Raw genomic sequence first — 26,038 nt, 5'->3', positions numbered from 1 at the left:
TTTTTTTTTTTTTTTCAATTCGTGAATCTGTACAGAATTTCGAATACAGACATTTATTTAATAATCCACGGGAGTAGCATTCTCTCGTTCCATCGGCCATGACCGAGTAGAAGTTTTAGGTAATTCGCAATTGTATTTTTAATATTGCTTGCACTGGGGATTGAACTTTCAACCTCCAGAAGAGTGTCACTTATGACTGAATTTTACCTATTGTTACGCTAAGGATTCCGTTTAAAATTCCGTGCAGATTCCCGAGTTCGACGACGTATATCTGAAGATCGGAGTTTGTATCGGCCGAAACGTTGTGAGAATAACACTCAGACTTAGAACAGTAGCCCGAATACTCCAAATAACACGTTATCAATCCTCATCTCAAAAATTCAGAAACATAAAGATGACGCGTTTGAATACAAAATGCGATAAATCCAATTTCTTCAAATCGAAGAATTAAACTATAAAAGGCGAAGATTTCAAATATCGAATTTGACTGTAAAAGAAACGTAAATAAATATATTATGCAAAGAACTAAAATGGTTCTGAGGTGTGCTATAGCGATGAATAATTTTCAGCGTGGGTAACTTAACTTGCATTCGAATTCTTGAAATAAAAAGAAGGGAGGGGGGATGATGAAGAACACATAAGAGAGGAAGATAGAGCGGAACCGAAAGCCGCTCCAGCTTCATCGACACAGCGTCACCAGCATCCATAGTTTTAGTTCGTTAATCTATCTTCATCTTTCGTCGTCGTATGTGGAAACTGCTACGGACTAAAACCTTTTTTTTTTTTTTTTTTTTTTTCGCCACGGCTTGCTCCACCCTTCTTAACTCGTTCTCAAGAAAAGAAAGACGACCGTCCGTTGCGGACCAACTTCGACAGCAGAGCAACAGGCGGACCCCACCTTCTTCTTCCGCATTCATTCATTTTTCAGATCCGACCCTTGCCTCGCCCCTTACTGAGTAGGTGTGGATAACCAAAGCATTCGCATCAAACCACGCCCTCCTCGTGCGCGCAGAAAATATTTAGGCGGATAATTAGAAAACACACACGCATATATATATATATATATATATATATATATATATATATATATATATATATATATATATATATATATAATGTATTATATTATATATATATATATATATATTAGGGGTTGAGCGTGCGGATATAAGCAGAGGGACGCAAATCTAAACGTCAGTTCAAATCGTTGCGCCAGTTGATCGCCTGGTATTGCTGCTTTTTATCGTATCTGATACTTTTTTTAACGAAAAAGAAATATTTTCCAAGAATCATGAAGCTTTTGGTCACCGGATTGTTCGCCTGTCTAAGCTGTTGTTACCTTGCATCGGCCTGGATTCCACGGATTCACGCAAACAGTCTGTGGTCCTCAAATCGTCGAAGTAGTCGCGTAAGTTGAATCGCATGTCTATATACTTTGAAAACATATTTCTTTTAAAGTTACAATGAACCCCTTCCTCTTCTTTATTTAATTTTCTTTGGTTTAGTTTGCATGCGCACTTGACCAGTCCATTTGGATTGCTGGATAGAGGTTGTGATTATGATCTGGGAGATCCGTGTTCAATCTTCGGCTGAGTAATACCAAAGACTCAAAAATGATAAACGCTCAATATTATAAGATGAGGGGACAATGTTTGAAGTAGTATTTTTTAGATTATTTGTATCAATTGGTTTCATGTCTTGAGCGGAGCTATTTTCATGAAAGAAAACTTAAAAAAAAAAAAAGAATAGAACACTGAGATGCAAGGTATGGTGATTTTTCCAGGATTGCTACATCATGGAAAAACGGTTGCCTGCATCTCAGTGTTTTTTTTTTGTTTGTTTGTTTTTTTGTTTTTTTAACGCGCCAGACAAGGCATGGAGCTAATTGATATAAGGATCTAAAATACTACTTACAGATAAAAATAAATCAGTCAATGATTAAAAAAAAACAGCAATTCTTGCCCCTTTGTCAGAAACATCGTTCATGGAATGTGAGGACGAAAGGATAAAATAAGAAAAATGAGATTTACGATGCTGTTGAAAGTAAACTGTAGCTTAACTTTCTGTTCTCCTAAGTGTAGTAACCAATCAAAAGAAAGATTCCGGGTCGCTCTCGACTACGGTCAGTCTATTTATTATTTTACATAATTGTGTTTGTATGGAACAATTGGACCAAAAACATGATAGATTCAAATCTCACCTTAGTTTAGTTGTATCAATTCAACGACAAATCGACCCTACACGTGGCTTATTAAATTCCGAAAAATAGTAATAAATGAATAAATAGATGCAATTAATTGAACACAAGTTTCTAAGATGGGTATAATTTTACCAAGCAGAATCAGTGTATCAGTGGTCGCAACCGATTTGAACTCAATATGTCACGACAGTATCCATCACGTCAAACACGTACCCTCTTCCAGCAAAGTAGTTGCATAAGTTGAACCATATTCTCTTGACTTTTTTAGCTAGGAAAAATGAGTACAATCTATTCAGTTTCGAAAGACTATCCATCTCCCAAGTATTACTTTTCTCCTTCCAGAGGAGGGATATTGCCTGTATCTTGGGACGCTCTAATTAGAGGCTTTACAGTTTATGTTTGCTTTCGAAGGTTTCCCCTTTTGGATGAGAGGCTGAATTTACCACATTAAAATCCTAACTTTTGTCTAACTTTTCCCCCGTGAAGATTCAAGAAGGGGCAACATATGATTTCTGTGATTTTTAACATTCTTTTTTTCTTCTTTTCTTTTCCTTTTTTCTTTTCCTTTTTTTTTTTTATTTTGTTTGCTTTACGTAATATATACTCTTTTGATATTAATTGATTACCGTCAATCGATCATCATCGATTCGATTTGAATTCCATAGGCCGTAACGGTATACATTGCGTTAATCACGCACCTTCGTAGATACACTACGCTTATTGGAAACTTATTTGTATTCGATTTAAATGAACAAGTTTCTATTATGTCCAAAGCTCGTTGCAAGAGATTGGTTTCGTGCCTTTCCGAATAGTTAAGTTGGATTTGAACACAGAACGTTGTTAGTTTGATTTAGATTTTCTGTTTTAACAGCAAATCAACACTTTTCATTTATTTAACTTATTTGCAATCCAGATGCCTAAATACAAAATCCTGGCATTTTTTTTCTTTTCTTTTCGAATAACGTTGGCTCTATTAAATCGAGCCTTCGGGAAGGGAGTTCTTTAATGCGGAAACATGATACATATACTATTCATTGAACACAAATTGCTATTTTATTTATAAATGAGGGTTCATACTTTTACCAGTTCGTAAATTAAAAGGATAGAATCGATTGTATTCTCTTGAATATTTTTTTACGATAAATCGACCTTTTTTTTTTCGCGTTATCTTATGCTAAAATGCAACCATTTAGTGAATGATTCATCGGATGCGATTAATTGAACACAAATTTCTATTTTATCTACACGCGACCAAAGTGAAGTTGCGGATTCATATACTCCCGCGAGGGGGGGGTACATTAAACTGTTTCGAATACCCGTGAGCAAGGTGTTCGTTTTCACTCTAACCGACGATTCTGAAATCACCTTTCTTGTGTCTTTTACCTTTGCTCTTTTTCCCGTTTACCCTACTGCCCAACCTATCAAATACTCTCTCTCCATTTCTTTATCTCTCTATTTCTCTCTGTATTTCTCTCTCTTCCCCTCTCTCTCTCTCTCTCTCTACACACACACACACACACACACACACACATATATATATATATATATATATATATATATATATATATATATATATATATATATATCAAACTCTAAACATTTTGGGAAGAGCTTTAGTCACTCTTTAGTTCCCATTATTTCCAGATACATTCTGACGCGGACCGGTAGTAACTGTTAGGATACGTCAGCAGGGGACTTTTTCCCTCGGCACCAAAGAACAATAACAGATTATTTCCATCAATTCCTGATAAAATCTTGCCTGAAAAAAGTAAAAAAGAAAAAACAAAACATGATTCTCTCATGTTTTGTTTTATTGTCTTGGATTTGTGAAAATATATGAATGTTCGATGATAAAATTTGATAATCATGAAGCTTAATAATTGAATCAATTTTTTTTTACTTTAAATTTTTATTGGTATATGAACATTACCGAATTTTATTATATTTTTATATATTAAAATTTTGGTTAAATTTTTTTAATAACATATATATATATATATATATATATATATATATATATATATATATATATATATATATATATATATATATATATATATATTATTAAAAAAAAGAAATCATCTCACCAACGAGACGCTAAAAAACTTTAACATTAAGACTCGAATCTTAAAGTAACCCCCTCCTCCCACCCCCACATATTCCCCTTCCCCTCATGTATCCCTATGCCCTCAGCCATACCAGAAATGAAATTCCCAGACCCTCCCCCACAAGTTCCTTAAACCCCAAAACTAAAGCATTATCGACATACCACCCCCACCTTCCCCCCTTGTTCCCTTCCTCTCTTTCTTTCTCCCGCCCTCCTCGCACCCCCCTCCGACTCCATTCACTCTTTCATCCCAAAATAGCGAACATTTCTGTAAAAGTCTGAGGACGCTACAGACGGCCAAAAAAAAACGGCCGAGTAGCCGAAGCAATAACGTAACTTAACAGAAAGATACGGTAATAAAAAATAAAACGTATATATATGTGTGTGTGTGTGTGTGTCATCCATATACAGTACTGTTTCGCTGTTTCACAGCTCATCAGATATTATCAAAATTATATATATATATCTATAATATAAAGCTGAATGTGTGTGTGTGTGTGTGTGTGTGTGTGTGTGTGTGTGTGTGTGTGTGTGTGTGTGTGTGTGTGTGTGTGTGTGTGTGTGTGTGTGTGTGTGTCTGGTCACGAATAGGCTCCTATATGGTTGACTATTTTAAAAAACTGATTACATATAATGATAGAAGATGTATCAAGACACAGGAATGGGTATGTTTGATCTGGCAGAACCGTAGTTCATTAAAATTGTGGGGTCTGCGTTCGCGCCTGGTCCACAAAGTATGGAAATAAAAAATTTAAAAATAAAAAAAAAAGCGTTTACAAGTGTTTTTGATATAGATGTATATAAGAATACTCTGATAAGTATGTTTTAACTTAAATAGGGATGGTATAAGAAAATAGTGGGGTCTCCGTTCGCGCCTGGCCTCCATAGAATGGAAATAGGCACAAACTTTAATAAAGACTTTTCATATCTATCTGCGTAAGTATACTTTGATAATTATGTTTCAGTTTGAAGAAATATGGTATAATAAAATTATGGGGTGTTCGTTCGCGCCTGACCTCCATAGAATGGAAATATGTCACAAAGTTTAACAAGGTTTTTTAATATAGATCCACAGAATATTGTGATGAATGTTTCAGTATGAACAGGTATGGTATAATAAATTATGGGGTTTATCTATTTTATTTTTACTTTCATCATATTTTGCTTTGGTTTTGATACCCCCCGAATTCGAAGCTATCTCTTTACAACCCTTCCTTTTCATAACCTATCATACTTTCATAAATCAGAGTCCATTTTCTGTAGGTTGTTTTTGAACCCAGTCAACGACGGGCACTTTTGCTAATATATATATATATATATATATATATATATATATATATATATATATATATATATATATATATATATATATATATATACTAGCAAGCTGGTGATAAATGACGCTTAAATATGATATTTTAATTTTTGCAGATTTCGTATTTATTATTATAGAGCCAATTCTATATTAATTATTATATTGTACCCAATACACAGTAGTGGCTTCCGACGTGAACTGGTCGCAAAATACGCTTAAATATGAAAATTTAATCGATGCAGATTTCACACTTATTATTATAGAGCTAAAATGATATTGATTATTATATTGTACCCAATATATAGTAGTGATTTCAAAAGTATTTTAATATGACTTAGGTACCATCAGCTAGAATCTAACGCGAAACATTTAGCGCTTCAACCATATTTGTTACTGTTTGAGCTATCGGCAGATGGATAGAGACATAGTTAAAATTTAACCGACTTTAACGTATAAATGTACGTTGCGTATTCTTACAAGAACACTTAAGTCGACTTACGCCTGCAAAATTCCAATGTTTTTTTTTTTAATTTTGATCGCTTAGCAGCTATTTTTACTGGCTAAAGACCAAATCGAGTGTGTTCCACAAGTCCAAATATTAAGTTTCAAGTCTGTAGACCAAAACTGACGGTGATCGATAGAGACAGGGGTTTAGTCAGACAGACAAACAGATAATGTCACCTTTCTATCTAAACTTCTATAACTTTTTTTTTGTGTGTAATGATATTCATGTTAAAAACCATTTTTTCTATTTATTTCAAAATTTAATACACTTTTCTTATATATGTCGTGGAATTGCATTCATCGGCAAAAGATCAAGCTAATTTGCATATTCTTTTAAACATTCATTTTAATTAATTCCCTATTAGTTTTTTTTTTCTTTCGGTTTTCATATGAGATGATTATCTTTAGTTAACTGTTACGTGTAATTATATTCATGCGGATAATTTACATGCTTTACACTTGCATAATATTTGCGTAAAAAGTTTATTGCAAACACAAACCTCTTTCTATATGTATTTATGTATGCGTATATATATTTATTTTAAAAAATTTTGCATACCAAACTCCTCCGCCAGTTTTTGGTCTACAGAAACAACATATAATATACAAGGTATTCAAACCATGCGAAACTTTATATTTGGGTTTTAGCTAGGGGAAATCTGCGCATTGAAGAAATGGAATTTGTCAGGTAAATGTCGAACATATCATATTTAAGCGTATTTTACGACCGGGGGGACGTATCTATGGACGACAGTAATTAATTGCACGAAAAAATAACTTCTGCAAATAATCGGTTTAGCGTCGTGTAAAGACTTTAGAAACAAAGAAGAAATAGAAATTCTATTACCATTGGATAAAAAGAAAGAAAAGAGAAATAAAAGCAGTAAAGCGAGTGCAAAATGAAAAACTGAGCGAACAACGATCGAATTTAAAAAGATAGAGAAATTTGAAATGAACATGAAATGGCAAAATAAACTATAAGCACTATTTTAAAGCATAAAAATTCTATTAAACCTAGTGATGCAGTTAAAGGTGTGACTACAATTATTAAACAAAGGCCAAAGTTACTAGAGAAAGTAGGAAACTGAACTTTTATTTGCATAAAGCAATTGGCATTAGCTGGAGACAATGTAAGCGAGGAACTTGTTTGCCAAAAAGTAAAACATATTTACAATGATTTATTGAAATTAAATTCTTTCACAAATGAGGAGAAATTTGAATTTAAAGCTGGCAGAAGATAGTTCGAGAAATTACAAAAGGAGAAGTGGTATTCATAGCATCTCCCGACACGGAGGGGCGGCAAGTTCGGATAGCGGCAGCAGATGCGTTCAAGGTCAAGTTTGCAAACTATGTAGAAGAGAACACGCATTTACCTCGACAGATTTTTTATTGTGATGAGACAGGGTTATTTTGGAAGAAAATGCCAAACAGAATCTTCATTACACGAGAAGAGAAATTACTTTTTGGACCTAAACCTATGAAAAATAAGTACACACTTTTGTTATGTGCAAATGCCAGCGGAGATTGTACAGTAAAGACACTACTTATCTATCATTCTGAGAATCCCCGGGTTTTCAAATCACACAAAGTGATCAAAAGTAATTTAGCCGTTATGTGGCGAGCAAACTCTAAAGTTTGGTTTACCAAGCAATTCTTTACTAAATGGGTTTTTCAAGTGTTTGCACCTACTGTCGAAAAATATTTGGGAAAGAAAATGTTACCTAAACAATGCTCCTTGATAATGGATAATGCCCATCCTTCATCTTTGGAAGCAGATTTAACAGGAAAACATTATTTAATAAAAATCATGTTCTTGCCTGCTAATAACACACCTTTAATTCAACCAACGGACCAGCAGGTTATTGCTAATTTTAAGAAGCTTTGCACAAAGTTTGTTTAGAAAATGCTCCGAGGTAACCAATATCACCGAACTGACCACACGTGATTTCTGGAGAAATCATTTTAATATCATCCACAGCATAATTCTTGTGCATAAAACATGGTCTGATATTTCTTATAAGACCATGAATTCTATTGGAGGAAATTGTGGCCTGATTGTGTTTCAAACTGTGAATTTGAAGGATTTGACGATAGTGCGGGTCTCAGTAAGGGGGCTCCTTCTGTTGAAGCTGAAGCAATTGTGGAGGATATTGTGTCTCTAGGTAAAAGCCTAGGTTTGGAGGTGGACACCCATGATGTTGAGGAACTACTGGAAGAGCATGCGTCTAGTCTGGCAACAGAAGAACTTCTTCAAAATGAACAAAAGAAGCCTGTTTTTGGGAGGAACATTCAGAGAAAGGAAGAAGGATACACCAACAACAATATTGAAAGAAATATGCAACAAGTGAAATAGTATCAAAACCTTTGTGCTTAAATATCACCCAGATATCGCTACAACCAACAGACATGTAGACATTTTAATGACAATGTCATGTGCCATTTTAATGACAATGTCATGTGCCATTTTAATGACAATGTCGTGTGCCATTTTAATGACAATGTCATGTGCCATTTTAATGACAATGTCATGTGCCATTTTAATGACAATGTCATGTGCCATTTTAATGACAATGTCGTGTGCCATTTTAATGACAATGTCATGTGCCATTTTAATGACAATGTCATGTGCCATTTTAATTACAATGTCATGTGACATTTTAATGACAATGTCATGTGCCTCCCTATCTTTTCCTCCATCCACCCACTTGCGCCATTTTTGATCATTGAAAGGTAAGAAGTAAAAGCAGTTTAATTGGAATTTACTCTCTTCGTACATATACAGATTATATTATTGTAATCATTTTAATATATGTTTATACGTGATTTTCTGTGCAATAAAATGTATAAAATCCGCAAAGTTTACAGATAAAAAGGGACTTTTAAACGCTGGAACCAATTAATTCTATTTCGGTTAATTTAAATTTGCGTTTCGGTCGTGGAACATTTCAAATCTCTCTAACTCTGTTCTCGAAAATCTGTTCTCGACGGTATTACAAATATGCATGCGTAACGTAATAGCTATTGGTTCATGTTTTTATTTTTAACCTTCCAGCAAACATGTCTTTATAGCTCAGGCATTAATGTCAAAGGAAAAAGTAAAATCGTAAGCTAAATGCTTTGGTTTCGATTCTAGGTGATGGCGCACGGGTCATTTTTTTAAACTGTATACATCATTACTATAGATTAGGTCCAATATAATCCATCTATACTCCTGTAAATTCGGTTTCCTTTTGTGTGTATTGATATGCATATTAAAATCCCACTTTTCTGTTCATTTAAAAAGAAAATACAATTTTCTTATGTATGGGTATTGGAATCGCATTCAATAGCAAAAGATCTAGCTAATTTGCATATTCTTTAAACATTCATGTTAATTAATTCTCTATTAGTTGCTTCGGTTTTCTAATGGGATAATCATCTTAAGTAAACTATTACGTGTAATTATATTCATGCAGATATGCTACATGATTTATATTTGCGTAATATTTGCGTAAAAAGTTTATAGTAAACACAAAATTGTGTCCATATATATTATGTATACGTATATATTTTTGTTTAACAAATTTTGTCTACCAGTTTTGAACTGAAACTTTATATATAAGGTATTTGAATCCATGCAAAACTTTATATTTGGGTTTAGCCCAAAAAAAAAATCGGTGCAGAAGTGTGAAAATTAAAAAAAATAAAATTCGGCAGGTGAAGGTCGAACGTCGGCATTACGAATGCATAATGTAGTAGCTATTGGTACATGTTTTAATTTTTAGCCTTGCAGTAAATATGTTTTCATAGCCCAGTCATTGACGGCAGAGGTAAAATAAATTGTGAGCTGAATGTTTTGGTTTCGTTTCTCAGTGATCGCGCCTTAGTCTTTTTTTGTATACTTTTTAAATCATTACTATATATTTCATCCAATCTATCTATCTATAAAAGTGAAAATGTCTGTCTGGCTGTTATCTATGGTAGTTAAGGAAGACCATTATACAGAAAGGCATTAATTTATATATTCACACTTTTTAATACATACATATGCACATAACCTTATGAACAGAACATAGGGCCCGAGCAAAGTCGGGCGGAACTGCTAATATAATAATAAATACGATATAGGTCCATTATCTATCTATCTATCTATATATATATATATATATATATATATAAGTGAACGTGTCTGTGTGTGTGTGTCTGTGTGTGTGTCTGTGTGTGTACATTTCCCTACGCAATAACTCTCTCAATTTTTAGTCTACAGACTCGAAATTTTATATACAGAGTACTGAGATTTGGGAAAATCTATATGATCGGTTTTCGGCCAGAAAGTTGGCTGTTAAGGGGTCAAAGTTCAACGATTTGACCTTTGAGAACTCTACCAAACTCCTCCGATAAATTTGGGTCTAAATACTTGAAATTTTAGATATAGGTTCCTGGGACATGGATCTAACTTAAATTGATTTGAGCCCAAAACAATAAATGTTAAGGGGTCATAATAGGGTGCAAAGTTAAAAAGAAATTGACCTCTGCGGTCTCTACCAAATTACTCAGACAATTTCTGGTCTAAACATTTGAAATTTTACATAAAGGGTATTCAGAGATAAGGCAAGCTTTTTAATCGGTTTCGGTCGAAAATTGCAACGCCGGGCAACACCGGGCAACGCCGGGCAACACCGGGCAACGCCGGGCAACACCGGGCAACGCCGGGCAACACCGGGCAACGCCGGGCACCCATGCTAGTAATATAAGAATATATACGAAATCTGCATGAATCAAAATATCATATTTAAGCGGGCAATGAACGGAGCGAACGTATCTCGGGACGACAGTAAATTATTGCGCGAAAAAATAACTTGTTTAAATAATCGGTTTAGCATCGTGTAAAGACTTTAGAAACAAAGAAGAAATGGGCATTGTTTTACCTTTTAATTCGTGTTCCTGGCCCGTTGGGCCATAGTATCTTTTACTATTCATTTGAAAATTCATAAACTGTAATACATCTTGTAATCCATTCTTTTTGCATAACTAAAGATAATTCTCATTATTTCTATATAATCCATATGGATAATATAAAAATATAAAGGCGTGTGCTGCCATCTAATTTACGTACGTTTTTGTGGTGTGCATAGACCCTATGTAAATTAGATGGCAACGCTGAAAAAGAAAGTCTCTCTTTTATATAAATGCTCACGAAGACATTAACAAATATTACAAATGATTAAGCCAAAAGAATCAGAAGAGTGAGAAAAATGCATAAATAGCTAAATGAGAGATGGTTCAGTTAATTACAAATTACAGATAATTAATAGAATTTAAAGCGAATTGTTTTCAAGCATAACTTACTCACAGAACTAAAGTATATTTTAGCATGTATATTATGTGATTTTGGTATATAAGGGAACAAAACGTTAATTTGTAACAGGACGCGTATGGCGGCTATATGCAAATACCGAGCCGTGAGCGAAATGACGTCACGGCAAGGAAAAAGAAAAAGACTATAAAAAGGAGAGCATTTTGAGAGCACGTTCAACAAGACATTCAATAAAACAGATCAGAGAGAATGAGCATGATCACTATTTATGCATAGTTTAATATGACTATAGTTTAATATTTTAATATGACTACAGTTTCATGCCAATTAAAATCTTCAGTAAAATGAGAAATAGTTAAATTGAGTGAACGAAAATAAGGGTAGAAGCAATTTGTGTCTTGGGCGGGTGTGGCCATTTTTTATGGCGCATGAGTCATTTTTTTTTTTTTACTTGTTCATTCAGTTGCGACACTTTCAGTTTCTTAACGTATAACAATGTGGAAATATTCGGTTGTTATAGACACAAATATTTGATATGTTTTCCCGTGACGAGCGAGATAATGTTAGAGTAAGATTTCCGGACGATATATGTGTATATGAATATGCATGTATGTATGTATGTATGTATGTATGTATGTATGTATGTATGTATGTATGTATGTATGTATGTACTTGTGTATGTGTATCCGCAGAAAATTCATGGAAATAGAGAAAAGTAAAAAGACAAAAGAGGATCATGATTTGATTCAATATTCGGCCTGAAGTTTGGGCTTTATCAAGAATACACACGATGACATAACAGAGTCAATATTTAGACACACGCACACACAAACATATGCACAAACATATGCACAAACATACAAAAAAACAAACACAAACACACACAAACACAAAAAAACATACACAAACATACACAAAACATACACAAACACACAAAAAACATACACAAATATACACAAACATACACAAAAACACACAAAAACATACACAAATATACACAAACATACACAAATCACACAAAAAACATACGCAAACACACACAAAAACGTACGCAAACATACACAAACATACACAAAAAAACATACACAAACACACACAAAAACGTACACAAACACACGCCCACACAAAAAAACATACACAAACACACAAAAAAAAACATGCACAAACACACAAAAAACATACACAAACACACAAAAAAAACATACACAAACACACGCCCACACAAAATTAACTCGAAACGGTTTAGGCTGGAGTTGTACTCGCCTCAGCAATTTTATTGTCCTTATCTAAAACCGCCACCACGCCAATTAATTAGAAAATATAAAACGATAATATCAAACTTAAAAGAACATAATTAAATTCTTTGGATTTTCCTATCGTGTGTAAGTGTGTACAGTCCTTGGAAGACGCTTGAAAACAAATTTTCTAATTACAGATCCATTCGAATCTTAAAACTCCTCCTACTTACGTGAAAAGGTTTCGATCGTAACTCACCGAATATTCAGGCAATTAATTTAGATGTTAAGGCCAACTCTAGATAGAGACATTTCATAGAAAAATACCCTTTCTGTATATGATCACCTTTGGCCACGAGGGTCTAACACGTGTAATCTACATCAATGAAATGAATTCTCATAAACTGTATTCTATTTTTGATTAGATGATAAGCAATTAATTTCGCATTTAAGTTTGAGTCACACACACACTCGATTTCACACACACACATACAAATATATGTATATATATGTGTATATATATATGTATATATATATATGTATATATATATGTATATATATAGATATATATATAGAGAGAGATAGATAGATTCCAAAGAGCTACATAATAATCAGTTGCTATTTCACAATTAAAGTTAAGGTTTCTTGTTTATTTCTCATTTTTATATAGTTGAAATTAGTTATTGTGAATTTTCTAGCGATACTTGTGTAAATTTCAGCTTCATTTTTATATATTAAATACTTTTTAGACTGTCTGTTTGTATATATATATATATATATATATATATATATATATATATATATATATATATATATATATATATATATATATAAATTATTTCCACAGCCAGACAACGTCCCGGCTCACAAGAACCATGACAGCCACTGTTGGATTTCGCCGCAGTTCGCTTGGTCTGTGTTAGTTAATAGAATTTCTTGTGTGTGGCGCGTTTACTCAGTTGGTAGAATACCTGCCTTGCATGCAAGTGACTCTGGTTTTGAATCCCGAGTTTGGTTGTATTTAATTGATGATGTCAAATGAGGGCGAGACTCAATCATAGACTTCCGGCTTATTGGCTGTCATGTTTCTTGTGAGCTGCGACGGTTTTCTGGCTGTGGAAATAATTATATATTCTCTCTGAAAGTGTTATATATATGCTTTAACATATTGAAATTATACTATCGTACTTTTTCAAGGATTAATTCTATATTTAGATACTAATTATCATATTTTTTTTTTTTTTTTTTGCTTTCAACACTTATCTGTGCCCCTTAAAGGCATTTCATCTTTAATATTTTCTCTATGTGTGTGCTATTTAGCAAAATAATTGCAAACCAATATTAGTATTTTGCTAGATTTTTTCCTCTGAGATGTAAAATACATTGATTAAGGGAATTAATTTAAACATTGAATTTTTTTATTTTGAAAATTTTTTTCTTTTTAAATGAAATTTGAACATATAAATTATATATATATATATATATATATATATATATATATATATATATATATATAATACAGATACTAGTTTTTCATCCTTTAGGGAATCATCAGTGCAGGATTCGATCCCGGAACCGAAGCCATCTCTGACTCCATTAGCAAGAACCAAATCCATTTGGCCACCGTTAACCGCAGGAAGCATTGTTGAAATTTAAACATTTATTTTTAAATGTTTTTAGCGTCTGTCAGAGTGATCTAATCATTATATGCACATTCAAGCTAAATTGACCGACTTTATTTCAACTGTAAAGTGCTCAACGATAAGATAAGAAATGAGTTTCTTAAAGGGGCTGACATAATTATTTACTATAATAATTATTAAATGCATACAGACACTAGTGTTTCATCTTTCAGGGATCATCATTATAAGGTGTCGCGATTAATACCGGTCGATAGATTCGAACCCGACAACGAAGCCATCTCTGACTCCATTAGCAAGGGACAAATCCATTCGGCGATCGTTAACCGCGAGAAATATTGCTGAAATTTAAATATTTATTTTTAAATGTTTTTTAACGTCTGTTAGAGCGATCTAATCATTGCATGATCCAAACCAAAACATATAGCTCTCCAGCCTTCGCTATTGCCGTTTGAACTATCGTTAGATGGATAAGAAATAGTTTAAAATTAACCAACTTTAGCGTATAGATAGATATTTTGTAACCCGTTCCTCACACAGACAGACAGAAATATAGACAGACAAGATTACTTTTATATATATCAGGTTGACAAGAAAGTTCTTGCGGTTTTTAATTTTTTTAATTCAGATGAATATATTTTGGTTCAAGGAAAAATTTACTGATCGAAATAAGCACCATCAGAATCAACACAGTTTTGCCAATGCAAAACAAGTGTATTTATGTCAGTAACGTAAAAATCTGGTTTTACGTGTGTGTGAAAAAATCTGGTTTAACGTTCTGGTTGCGATGAAGTCGCTGAAGACGTTTTTGATATTGCTTAATTTTTTTAAGCATTTCTCACTCAGAAAGTTGTTGAGATGCTTTAAAAAGTGGTAGTCGGTAAGTGAAAGTTCTGGAGAGTATGCCGGGCGAAGCAGTTTCGTAGTTTAATTCGTTTAACATCTGCACGGTCGGTTTAGCAACGTGCGGTCGGGGATTGTCGTGAAGGAGAATTAGGCCTTTTCTGTTGACGAATGCTGGGTGTTGTTGTCGAAGTTTCATCCATTTGTTGACACTACTTTTCCGCCGTAATAATTTCGCCTGCATTCAAAAAACTGTAATGGATGAGACCGGTCACAGACCATCAAACGGCCAGCATGACCTTCTTTTGGTGCAACTCTGGCTTCGAGAAGGTTGTGGGGCTTCATCGGGGTCTAACCACTGATCTGAGCGCCGCCGATTGTCGTAAAGAACCCACATAAATACAGAGTCGGGAAACGTTCTTTCAAAAGTGCGCAGAAGTGCATTATAATTAAGGGAATTCTTTTGAATAGTGAAATATTTTATTTGTTGTTGGAAAATGAAATAATGGTCACTTCTCCGGTATACTTCAAATTAGAGAGTCCTAATCATGACTTTAAAGTGCGCCCAAATTGTCAGGCCTTAATTTGGGAGTTTTGGCAAACGTAGAACTACCCCTTAGTTAAAATTAGACCAGGTGCTCTTTAATCCGAAGTTGGGGTATTTATTATAGTCCCATTTGAGTCCTGAACACATTCTTTACTATTTGTAACGGAAACGTTCAGTTGTTTCACTCCGAATGGAAAATCACCTGCAAAATTCCCTTATCATACAGTAATATAATTTTCAAAGGCAATCCGTAATTAATATACTCTTTTCTAAGATCATTACTTTAAACAGTTTCGCAAATTTAGATGTGTGTGTTTAAAGTAAACTAAAATAAAATTCAGGACGACCATGAGTTTCGGGGTAAAAAATGGAAAAAATCCGTTTGTGTTTGAAGAAGAATCCACGGAAGTCCACAAATCAAGCAAGCTCTTCGTTTGCGATCTCCCAATCAATTATTTGATGTTTACTAAAACTAACGTCTCGTTTAAACATTTACCAATTTTAACAAAAAGAAGTGGATAGAATTTTACAACTTGATGAGCTCTGTGCTTTGCATACGTGATCTCCAAACCCTACTGCATTTTATCTTGTGCAGATGCATCAAAGTTCGCGTTTATATTTAATCCGTAGATATTTACTTGTCTTCCCACCACAGCGAGATGTGACACAAGGTCAGAAGCATCCCCGTCGGCATTCCACTCTTAAATATGAAATAACAACGATCAACTGTGTGGATCTTGATATGTTGATAGGCATCTAGTATGAATTCTCTTATCATATTGACGTTGCCAATGGTCCGGGTGGTGATCACGTTGAATATTTGTAAGACTGGAAATAAAAGTGTTTTCACATTGAAATCCTATGTAATAAAATCGATTTATTCATTTTGAATGACCCTGTATTGTTAAAGGAAATGCTATCTTAATTCATCGGTAAATTAACAAATATGTCGTGATGCACGGATTTGTTAGTTAATTTTTGTAGTAGACTACACTGCCACAGAAACCAACGAAAAACAGAACGCGTATACATCGTAGTGTGAGAAAGTGGTTGCCGACATGAATTGTCGACCAGTAAGAAAAGAAAACTTCAAAGAATCAAAGCAGTAAAAACAAAACACTTTTTTATCAAGCTGGCGTCTCAAGAACATCAAAAACAACACGAAATCCTATTCTTGAAAAGTTGGCAAATCAGCGATCATCTACTGTTCCATGTTGAATGAAACTAGTCGAAATAAGAAAATGGGATGTGCAGATAAGTACATAAAAAACATGTTTAAACTGTCTTGTAGACAAAATGAAGCCCGAGCAACACTCGGTGACACGGACGGATAAAAGAGAGGTTGACTCATTGAAGATAGAAGTCCTCATGATTTAGACTTTTAGAGTTGGATCAGTGATGAGTCGGAGTGACAGTAGATATAAAACTGAATTCTTGTAACTATCGCCAGTTTCGAAAAAACTTTAATTTCTTGTTTAGATTCATAGAACGAAAACATTGTAAAAAGCCTGGTATTTCAGTAGGATAATGTCTCTCAACATGCATCTTGTAGCTTGCTGATTTACAGGGGGGGCACTTCAAAGCCAAAACTTTAGCTTGGTGTAAGCTTGTTTAATTATGAAACGCCAAATTTATGATAATGGACGCTAATATACTTGCAAAGATGATCTACGGCATGATATTTTGAAAAGTGTTTTCTCTGGTGACAACTTGAGACAAAATTTACTTCATTACCGAATAAAAACAATCGTATATTTGCTTTAAAAAATGGCCGAAAAAAATAGAACATTAAGATAAGGTAAACCACTTCCTTCGTGTTTTATTTTTGTTGCTGCAGAATTATCACCATTTTCAATGTTTTATTGTTGGTTAAAACACAATTCACTTTTATAAATGCTGTGCATAAATTTTGGGGTCGTTTTATATCACTTTATTTGCTAAAAACATTACTTTTTAGATATTTTCGAAATAAAATATGAAAAACAATATATTAATCAACAAATGTCAAACATATCGACAGTATTTTAAGATTGTTTTTTTGTTCCAAATAAATTCTGATGGTATATGTACACATTTTGTCTATTTGCAAAGACTTTGGGGTCACGATTTGATTTATAATGCTAGGTGTTTAGCAAACCGAGGCAGCAAGTACCGTTTGGTTTTAGTATTTGATATGACTCGTTCGTGAATTGAACTCTGATCTTCCAGATCATCAGTGAATATAGTCACTCACAGACTGCCGTTTCGACATCAACGTTCGTCAGTGTGACAGATGTAGCAAGTATATTCATGCCGAAATTCGAAATCAGAAGGACTGATCGCATACAAATACGATCAGCGGTTAAGTACGCAATACGCTGGGACAATAAACTCCAAACCCACCACTGATAGAAGAAATTATTGCTAATGACACCTTAGAAAATTTGTTATACCGGAAAGCCACTTGTAGTTCATCCTGTGAGTTTAAAAAAGAATCATTTTATTTTTTAAACTGATTGGTTGGTTTTACTCATGTGACATAGCAAGATTTGTAGTTAGGGATTAGTAGCTGAAGATACGTGAGTAAAGTTCAGATAAATGGGGACTTATAGTTAAGAAAATTGGATTCATAGTTAAGTTAAATATAGGAATTTGTATTATTTCGATTATTCGAGCTATTATTCATAGCCTGATTGTCATTTTCATAACGTTTCAATCGATAGAAACTTCCGAACTGCTCCAGGGGCTTTTTGAACTCGGGAATCTTTATGTCGGACTTTGGAGTCTATGATGAATTTCGAACTGAACTCTTTATTTAAGCCACGAAGATAAATTGTTTTCGTTTCGTTTCATCAGCTATTACTGAAAAGAAGTGTTAATTAATTATGTCATTATTAGTTATTATCGTCTTCAGCAAAGATTGAACTTTCAACCTCCTTACCAACAATATTATTTGGGCTTCGATGTGAATTAAAAACTCAAACTTCGGCAGACACATTTTATATAAAAGACAAAAGAACAAAGATTATTTAGCAAAGAAATGATAAAACAGAAACATTCCTTTTTCTGACGAGAAACGAAAAGCAAATTGAGTTGTGTTTCCTATATTCGAAACTTTCTATTAAACACGCAAAGGAGAAATATCAATTCAGTGATAGAACAACACTTTAACCGTTGCAACAGGTTCATGTGGATTAATATATTTTCTTTTTACACGGCGGTCACCACTTATCAAGGCCCGGAAGCCACTCAGGGATAAAGGTTATATATTTTTAGTAAAACGGCCGTCGTTTATCTGCGATACTATCGGAGTCCCCCTTCAAATGTTAGGAAGTAGGAATTAAAGAGAAAAAAGTATGATAAAGGAGAAGTGAAAATAAGATTATTTTATGAAAAAAGGTTTAGGAAATAGGGTTGGTGAAAAGACAGTGCATAGGAAGTTGTTCACTAAGAAATACAAAAGGAAGCTGAAGTGGATTGTTCGTCAAGGTTTTACGATAATTGTAAAAAAGAAGATCAATATATTTTAGTTTGAGGAGTGATTGAATTTTACAATAGTAAACAATGGTTACGAACGCTTTGCGAACAGTCTTGAGTTTACGGTGGTTGAGGGAAGTTGCCAGTTTGACTCAATAGAACGCAGGTTGTGGCTTGAAGGAGATGGGGAAATGAATTGATCAACCGACTAACGAACACAGCCCCGACAGAAGATGTAGATACGACCTTAATATGTAGAGGGTTGATGCTCAGAATGCGACTAATGATTACAGAAAATGTCGGAGTCTGTGTTTTCTTTTGTGTTTTGTTTGTTTTTATCAGTGCGCTCCTCAGCAATTGCAAATGCGTGGAAGATTACTACATATCCAGAACCAGAAGAGAAGAGGAAAGAAAAGAAAGCCCCAGAACACGACGTCGGGGTTGTCTATCGCTGTCTAGCGGGGGACCACGTAGTAACATACATCTTCATATATGAACTAGTACAAATTAAAGAAGTCGCCCAGACCGAACAACTTCAAGGAGAGCTTCCTTACTACCGTCGACGATATAACAACACTATTTCTTAATTAGCCATTACCTGAAAATAATCGTTTATGGTTTTGTCCTTGGCCTAAAATTTCACCAATACACTGAACAAATTATTACTATCACTATCATATATCTATCTATAATTACTATCACATTATTCTCGATTTCAGACATGAAAATCGACAATTGATTATAAATATTAATTTGACGTCATCTCCATTTAAAGATGGCGACATCGGATTGAAATACTTTATGAAATATCAGTGACAGAATCAAAATCAAATGCGCAATATTTTAACGCTATTTTTATCAGTTTTCCTATTTTTTATTTGGTCAACATGCAAAGACATGAAATGTTATTTTAGTATAATAGTTTTGTATTTTAGTTATTTTAGTTATTTTAGTAACCCTAACCCTAATAGTTAATCTATGTATTATACAAAAGCAAGGTTAATCAATGATTGTTTTCTCTAAAGCCTTTTTTTAACCAGAAAGAATAACGAGTAAACATCGCAGTGTTATCTTTTATTTCACTCACTCTCTTGGGTAATCTGGCGCTGTCCGGGAGTTATAATATTCAACAACTGTTTTGCTCGTGTACTTGGTAACTTTCTATGTCCGTATCCTGTTTTGAAAATCAATTTCAAATTGTTTTACGTTTAACTGTGACGACATGGATTCCAACGTCTGATCTATCCAATATTTGGAAAGAAAAGAGGCCGATTTCGACTTGTTCCTTTTCTTTTATTATTCTGTATTTAACCTTTAAATTTGTGCCATATTTAGCGTGTATACTCTGTGGATGTTTATGTCTATATCATATTTTTAACACTGATTTCATACTGTTTTGCCTGAAATTATGCATATTTCAAATTTGCGTTACTTCGCTTGTGTAATCTGCAGCTTTTTTATGCCCAGATCATGTTTTAAAGTTAAATCTCATGTTGTTTTATTTTTGCTTGTATCTGCACTCGTCTAGCACAAGGCCACTGACCCTGAGCGTTCTTCTCGCTGTTTTTATTTGACGCACCTTCAAAATGTTAGTTTTGTTTTTTTGTTGTTTTTTATCTTTTTCTTTTTCTATCTTCTGTTCATTTTAACTTCTACTCTTTCCTCATTCAATTGCAAACCTCATTTCATATTTATGTTCACTTTGATCCCAACCTGAAGACCGAGAAATATAATGCCCATCAATAACAGAATCCCAATCGATCTATTTTTATTGTTTTCTAATTATTATTTCTATTTTTCCATACATACGTGATTTTCATAAATAGCTTTTCTTACAAAATATCGATGTGTTCGTGATGCCAACCGTGCAGTGTAAATCGCCCGGCAAAAACAAACGAAAGATAATTAACCCACGAAAAGCTGTTCCGTTTCATATGAGGTGACGAAACAACGCTCACTGGCAGATAAATGAGGAATCTAATTGCTGATTTGGCCATTGGGAGCAGAAATAGCGAATTCTGTTCCAATGGAATGATATGCATGACTTATTGCGGACTTTGTTTTCTGATGTGGACTTTGTTTTCTGATGTGATCATACTATTCAAGAATCGTGACCACAAAAATTCTGCATCACACACACACACACACACACACACACACACACACACACACACATATATATATATATATATATATATATATTATGGTATTATCTATAAAATTAATGTGCTCAAATGCACAGCTTCTTATCTATTTACTTCGTATCCCGAGTGATTGACACAAGATCAATATGTGCGTTTCTGTTGAACGAACTGGATTGCAACTAAATCCACACAGGTTTTAAGTTCATGACGTTAACCACTTAACCATCGTAAGAATACGAAATGTGCTGAAAAGGTCATATTTTCTTAAAAAGAAACGAGCTCTAGGCTGCTTCCTTCGAGCTTCTTCAGTGGATTGAGGTGCGCGCGTGCGTGTATGTGTGTGTGTGTGTGTGTGTGTGTGTGTGTGTGTGTGTGTGTGTGTGTGTGTGTGTGGAGGGTGTATAGCCAATGAGATGAATAAATTACATGTGACTCGTATGTGTCCCTGTATCTCTTATCAATCAATGAAAAGTCAATCAAAGTACTTGATCATAAAAGTAATACAAGAATTGAATATGTACTTGGATACTTATACTCCGTTAGTTAGAGGTACCCAGCTTTCGTCAATCCGACAACTCGACATTTTTTTTTAAAGCAGTTTAAAATGACCATGTAGGGCTTTCCAGCCTCTCTGAGATAACTGATATAGAAAAATCTCAGATCAAATATTTAAGAGAGTCCCTCGCGATCATATTAAATAAGACTTTATTTAAAATTGTGTGTGATCCAATGGATGAAACCTGGGTATCTATCTCTGACAGATGCAGAAATGTCTAGTTTATGTCTAGCCGCACTGATGAGCTGTGAAACAGCGAAACAGTACTGTATGTGGATGAATATATATATATGTGTGTGTGTGTGTGTGTGTGTGTGTGTGTGTGTGTGTGTGTGTGTGTGCGCGCGAGCGTGTGTGTGCGCGTGCGTGTGTGTGTGTGTGTGTAAAAATAATCATAATAAGATACACACACATTGATGCTTCGATGTTTATGCAGTTGTATGTACAAGGTTTACTCCTTTTTACTGTAATTTACCCAAAACAAGGCGCTTAGATATAAGAGATTACTATTTGAGACCATGTCTACTGAGTACAATATAGGGAGTTGAGCAGCGAGATCTCTGTTTACATTACATTTAAACTTCTGCATGTTAGTACATTCAGGGAAGCAGAAAACAAACAAGGAATTCCAAAGTCCGTGGGAAGAGACTATTGGAGTAGAAGACTTTTCGACATCTAGGAACCCATACAGTGAAGGAGGCGATTTTGCTGGTTGTCGAGTTAGTCGGGGTATGTATGTCGAGAGGAATCAGTACTATAAGTTCATTAGAATGCGTTCCATTAAAGTACTTGTAAAACAGGCATAAGGCTGCAATATTGTGGAAATAGGATAGGGGTTAGAGTTTGGTTGACAGTTCAGGACCTATTAGATTAAAAACTCTTTTTGCCCCTGTTTAAGACTTGTGGTAGATGTACCAGCCCAAATGTAGCTGGTACACCTACAATACTTCATGCAGGAATGAATGGTCGTTTTACAGAGATATAGGATAGTGTCAAGTGTGAGTTATTTTCTAGTATGGTAGAAAGAAAGAGAGACAGACAGACAGAGACAGGCAGATAGACAGACAGATATATATATATATATATATATATATATATATATATATATATATAGAGAGAGAGAGAGAGAGAGAGAGAGAGAGAGAGAGAGAGAGAGATCACGTTCTTTGCAGCAACCTTGGCAATGTTCTCAATGTATTTGTTCCAATTCATGTTGCTTGAACTGAGGAGTTCGAACGATAAGCTCTTAAGTAGGGTGTTATTAGTCACGGCAATCGGCAGTTAAGAAAGTTTTCTTGTAATTTTTATAGAAATAAAACTTAGTCTTCGTAGCATTAAATGGTACTATCCGTTTATGCCCGCTATTCTACTACCGATTACAGACTTTGGGTCGTTTTCTAAAGTATATATCATTATCTTCAATGTGTGGACATTTCTTTTATGTTTAGTATAGGGCATGGTGTAATCAGTAAATCTATCTCTGATGCAATTTTATCAAAATGGTCGTTTATGAATAATAAAGACCCAATGATCAATCACTAAGGCACATCCGCATTAGTATCATGTTGTTTAGATTTACGTCCATCGTGGACAACATCGTTTTTTTTTTTTTTTTTTTTTGTCTAATAAGGATCGTATTATATTAAGTACCTGTCGATTATATCAAAGGCAATCGTTCTATTTTCCCTGCTTTATCCAGTGGATGGTATATGTGTTCAGAGATGATCATTAAAATATCTACAGGGTGGCCGAAAAGTCCCAGGTCACTCTATTTTTAATATTTTAATGCTGTTAAATATGATTGATTTTAATATTCTAATGTTGTTAAAACAATTTATTTCATTTATTTTTTCAGGTTATGACTGACATCAGTGTATTTACTGTTTGTTTCATTAAAAATACTGTGTTTTATTAAAAATACATGTATAGTGTCCTGGGACTTTTCGGCCACCCTGTATAATAGAACGGGCTTGCCTAAATCCATACTGTCGGTTAGAAAGAAGTTTAGTATTTTCGAGGTGGTAAACTAGCGACCTGGAAGACGGGAAGAACACTGATGGGGCGACAATTGAGTGGGTCAATTCTTTCACCAAATTTCTTGTATAATGGTACCCCAGTGGCAATTTTCCAGCTATCAAGATTCAAGATTCGGCAATCTTGTTATAGAGTTTATAGAGAAGAGGAGTCAGCTCAGCTGAGTATGTTTTTATTAGTATAGCAGGAATTAAATCAGGCCCATACACCTTGGAGGTGTGTAAGTTTTTTGTTTTTTTAAAATATCGCGTAAATGAGAAGTTGTGATAATCAAATCATCGAGTGTGTCTTCTGTCCACAAAAGGAAATTTGGAAAGGAGTTGTTTGTGTGGCCTATGGTGGAGATAGAGGCCAACCGTTGGGCAAGCAGTTCAGCCTTTTCGGTTGTCGTGCAAGCAACTTTATGGTCGTTTGATGGTGATGGAATTGTTGATTGCCCACTATTGATAGTAGGTAATTAACAATTATTATTATAACCTTTCCTATTATAAACATTATCATAAACACTAGTTTAATATTTTATATTATAAACACTATTTCAAGCTTTTCAGAAATTGCAAGTTTCTAACTTCTGTAATTCAGTGCATTTTCTGGCCATTTCTGTATATCTTCTCTTGACTACGGCTATTTAATTCTTACATTGATTTCTAGCACCTATGATTTTTACTTATTTCGCACTTGACTTATGGCGGATGAATTGACGGAATGAACGCTACTTTTGTGCAAAAATAGCTGTACAGGTTAAAATGAAATATTAGGAGAACGGGGTTTGCTATATAATTTCTGTGTGAGAATGTGTGTCTCAATGGATGCTTTGCACCATCCAGTTTCTTCATTTTAATACGATTACATCCCGTCAATGTTTAAGAATAGTCGATGTGTTAGGAAAATTGTATTCATTCTAACAGTAAGACTACCACATAATACAATATATGTAATGCCAATATTATAAGTGATAGAAAATAACAAAAAACTGGTTAGTTTGAATCAAGTATCTATACGTCAGAGAGATTGGTATTTGGGTCTGACTTTAAAAATCCGATAGTTTTATATGTTAGATTGTCCGATCAATTTGAATGTATCTATAATACTGTAACAGAAAGTTGTGAATATTTAATTCCAAGAGACTATTGATCGTTTTGGTTAACTTCTATTCGTATCACTTCCTTGGGAATATTGTCATGCAAATTTATCATTTCATATATTGATCAATAAGAATCAATAATTCACCGGTGTTTCTGTCAGCGTCTTTTCCTGTTTGTTCTTTCAAATTAATAAACTACGTCTCAAGTAAATCGTCCCCACGGGAACACTGGAGAAAAGCTGTTGATTTTCCCAAATATGTGGTCATATTAAAAATGTTTGAATGAATTCATTGATCAATATGGCTGTCTCTCGACATTTTATAGGTTGTTCCCACATTGAAGCAAATATTAATGAAATGAATACCAGGCAAAATAATGGTGGACGCCATATTGTTTGGAAGCGTTTGAATGCATCTCGATTTGATTCTTTGGAAGAATAAGAAAATCGAGTTTGTCTTCTATTATTATTTAGATTTTATGTAAAACTTAGTATGTAAATATATTAATAAAAACATATAACACTTGGCCGTAAAATTTAAGGAAATCAAGAATCGCAGCCTGCAAAACTAAATTAATCGGAAAGAAGCGGAAAGACTTTTTTCGTTCCTAATAGTATAGTAAAAAATTTAATGAGATGGGGGATAACTGACTGATTTGCTTGTCGTAATGTGTGTGTTGTTGCTGTTGTTTCTAATTTAGAATTTAGCTAAAGAATAAAGTTTAATTACACTATAATAGTGGAATTCGATTGTTTTATATTGCATTTCAAGGCTAACAAATGGTCTTTACTTAATTCTCAACTACAGCAATGAATATATCCAAAAATTAGAAAAAATGATAAGGTAGAAAAAATTATTTAAGAAAACATTTTTTTTTTTTTTTTTTTTTGCGAAAATTAGCGAAAATACAATGTTCGGCTAAAAAAAAAATACCGGAGAGTTCTAAGGTGATGTACAAATTTTTAAATAAATTGTGCGTTAATAAATATGAGTTATTTGCCCTGTTTTTAGCATAACTGATTTACTTTCCTTGTTATTATGTCATGTGTTCCTAAAGAAATATGGCGAGGGGTTTTT

General features: G+C 34.0%; 1 protein-coding gene across 1 annotated transcript in view; it reads left to right on the top strand.

The window, feature by feature from the left end:
* Positions 1 to 1,139: 1,139 nt before the first annotated feature.
* LOC145259908 (uncharacterized) overlaps positions 1,140 to 26,038 on the top strand; it is a 34,522-nt gene continuing 9,623 nt past the window's right edge. The window contains exon 1 of the mRNA XM_080117838.1: positions 1,140 to 1,408. Within this exon, the coding sequence (XP_079973964.1) occupies positions 1,292 to 1,408 (117 nt within the window). The 5' untranslated portion in view covers positions 1,140 to 1,291. The remainder of the gene's footprint in view (positions 1,409 to 26,038) is intronic.

Source organism: Euprymna scolopes, chromosome 35, assembly GCF_053919585.1.
Source record: "Euprymna scolopes isolate OS-2025 chromosome 35, ASM5391958v1, whole genome shotgun sequence".
Lineage (NCBI taxonomy): Eukaryota > Metazoa > Mollusca > Cephalopoda > Sepiida > Sepiolidae > Euprymna > Euprymna scolopes.
This window is presented reverse-complemented; position numbering and strand designations above follow the sequence as displayed.